At 42.1% G+C, this 3,092-nt stretch overlaps 1 protein-coding gene across 1 annotated transcript in view; it reads right to left on the bottom strand.

Moving 5' to 3' along the window:
- Positions 1-1,206, bottom strand: part of slc38a4 (solute carrier family 38 member 4) — a 29,310-nt gene extending 28,104 nt beyond the window's left edge. The window contains exon 1 of the mRNA XM_071906681.1: positions 1,082-1,206. Coding sequence (XP_071762782.1) covers positions 1,082-1,206 — 125 coding nt within the window. The remainder of the gene's footprint in view (positions 1-1,081) is intronic.
- Positions 1,207-3,092: the final 1,886 nt, after the last annotated feature.

The raw sequence follows: 3,092 nt of genomic DNA, 5'->3' as shown, positions 1-3,092 counted from the left end.
AAGAGAGCTGCAAGATTACAATACAAAGATCTATAACACAGTTTGAATCACCAGGCCTACATGTTATGATGAAAAATGAAAAACAACAAAGTCTAAAAAGAGATGTTAGTTATCAGATATTTGAGTTTTGAGCTCAGTTTGAAGGCTGTCATTGTGTTTGTAACTGATTTTCCTTGTAAAATACAAAAGTTTAAGTGGTAATCTGCGAGAGAGATCCTTTTTATTTTCATTTTGTCTCCATCTTTGGTGCCAAGCGCTGCACTGCACTTCCCACAAATCACCTGTCAATCAAACAGTGTGGGCGGAGCTTGGATTTTCTGTTGCTGCAGTTTGAGTTTCTCTTTTCTTTGTCTGTTCAGCCATGGTGGCTATCACTGCTCATGCTAACTACCCAGTTCTTCTTCTTCTGTTGATTCCAAACAAACCGGAAACATAAAACGCATCACTTGCTATCCTTTTCCCAGTAAAGAGCTCCCAGGCACCGGCTGTTTAGAACAGCCAATGGAAAAGCTTTCATGAACTATCAACTGGCGATCAAGACTAGCAAAACAGATGTTTATTTAGATGAAAATGTCACAGACTTTAAACGCACAGTATGTAATTTCTGCCGCTAGGGGACTCTCAACCAAAACAATAACAAAAGACGTAGTTTGATGACGTCGTGAAGTAGCGTGGGATCATGGGAAGTTTTTTTTACGGGGACAGCTTCGGCGACAGAACGCGCAGCAAACGGAAATGAATAATCCTGATCCATCACGAGTGAGCAATAAAAACAATAGAATGAAAAAAACAACAGAGTGGCTAGCTAGCTAGTTGGCCGACTTCCTTCCTCACTCTCTGACGTATCAGCTGGTGTTTCCTGTGTTTCCCCGGAGGTTAGGGGGTAAAGGGGATATGACGCCACTGACAGGCGACCAAATGAAACGCACCGTTACCTTGAATAAAATTACGGATTTCTCTGGGTTTGAACATTGTTGGAAACATTTGGGATAATGTAAGCAAAATATAATAACATAGGTCTGGTCGTTTTTAGATATTTTACTGCGGAAATGTTACATATTATACCTTTAAATGAACTGACCTGTTGATGGTGGCCTTCTCGGAGTCGATGGGTTCTGTGTAGCGGTCGTCCAGGCTGTCGGTGCTGTCGTCGTCGGCCTCCGTCGACACTTTCTTCAGCTCCATGCGGTCCATAGATCCCGGCATAGTGGTGCACAGCAGGAGGAGAGGCAGGCGGTGGGCAGGTTAGGGTTCAGGGTTCAGGGTCGTCAGGGTTCAAAGTTCACGAGGCAGTGACGTGCTTCTTTCTCGACCTCAGGCGGGCCCGGCTGACCTATAAGGAGAAACCCGACGAGAGAGCTAGGTAAATATTCCAGTCCGCTTTTGCACAATCCACATCTCTACTGTCTCATAGCCTGGAAATCTTTATCTACATCTCCTCCTTTGTGATTGGTACAGATTTAATAAAGGGAAATCAATAAGGCATAATGGCTTTTGCCTGGATTCACCTCATTAGCAGACTTCATGGAAAGAGCATATGCTTAAGAGAAAACAGTGCTTCTTTTTGCTGAGTTCATCTTAGTTTGGATGTCTGCTACACGCTGTATATTTCCATTACTTATCTTTTATGATCTTGTCTTTTTGTGATATAAGAACTATTTTTTTCTCAGTTCTGTTTCAAATCATGTTTTATAAGGACATCTGGACATCAGAATTGGTGTATGACACTATAATAAAAATCCAAATCAATCAATCAATCTTGTTAATCTGTCAGTTTGCTAATGTCCGTCCTTGTGTGTGTGTGTGTGTGTGTGTGTTCAATTAAGCCATCATGGAAACAAGATTTTATTAATATCACATTGAAGCTCTATATTTAATCTAATTAAGATTCTTTATTACCTTTTGTACTCTTAGTTCTGCGTGCTCCACCTCTATTCTTTGCTGCTGTAATGAGCCAATTTCCCCTCTGGGATCAATAAATGCCATCTTATCTCATATTATACAATATTACATGTGTCTAAATCGCTGTGTCAATGCTGTATGATGGAATCAAAACTTGTAGGACAGCCGAACTGCTACCGAGACAGTCTTGGTCTGATCTTATCGGACTTCGTAGAGGCTTTTGGCCTTGACGGAGAAGCGTTCAGGGTAAAACGAGGCCTTCTGCCCTACTAACTGATCCATCTGCCTTCCTGGAACTGAGGAACTGTTTATTATATTACCTTGAAGAGGGACGTAATGTGACCTGCAACCCTGCTGCCTCACGAAGAACAGTGCGAGGATACAAGAAGCAGCCTGTTGTTCCGCTAACTCACTGCTCTTACTGTGTCCATTTCACAGACGCTCGGTCATTAGCGCGACCAATGGAGCTGAACAATTAAAATCGAAATCACAATATGAACTTGTGCAATTTCCAAATGACAGAGGCTGCAGTTAATTGCTTAAGAGAGAGAGAGTTTGGTCCAAACTGGATTTGTGAACGAGGAGTTTTAGAGTTGCAGGTAATCTTTGGTCCATCAATCAAAACCTTTCATCAGACTCAAACTCAGTAAATCCTGCACACTTTTTTTTTAACAAAATCACTTTTCTTTAAACAATTTAAAAGTTCTATTGACATGCAATTGCTATATTCTGTCAAATAATCACAATCTGATTTTTTGTCAATATCTTTCAGCCCTTAATTACCAATCACATTCTGTTTCTAAAGTCTTATGCTGACAGTAACGCCTCACAGATGACATAACTGTCCCACACTTCTTCTGTCTTTATGAAGATATTACAAGTAAATGTTGACATGCATCGAGATTGTCGGTCCGGACAAACACAAACAAACCCTGAAACCGGGTCAAAGATGCAGCGGGTTCATGAGGCCGGCCGACCGCCGTCGACGGGCCGCTTCACTCAGCCTCACCGACCGCAAAAAAAAAAAAAAAAACAGCCACAGCGCCGCACGATGGCACATGCTTACATTTTCCACAGCATTCATCGATCAATTACCTCCGTTACGTAAGCAGGAGATCAGAGGCGGCCAGCGAAAGCACGTACCGCTCCGTTTTAAATGATTTGGACTGCCAATTACCCACAGTGCCGTG

Source organism: Centroberyx gerrardi, chromosome 24 (genome assembly GCF_048128805.1).
Source record: "Centroberyx gerrardi isolate f3 chromosome 24, fCenGer3.hap1.cur.20231027, whole genome shotgun sequence".
Taxonomy (NCBI): domain Eukaryota; kingdom Metazoa; phylum Chordata; class Actinopteri; order Beryciformes; family Berycidae; genus Centroberyx; species Centroberyx gerrardi.
The sequence above is the reverse complement of the archived record's forward strand: the minus strand, read 5'-3'. Positions and strand labels throughout refer to the sequence as shown.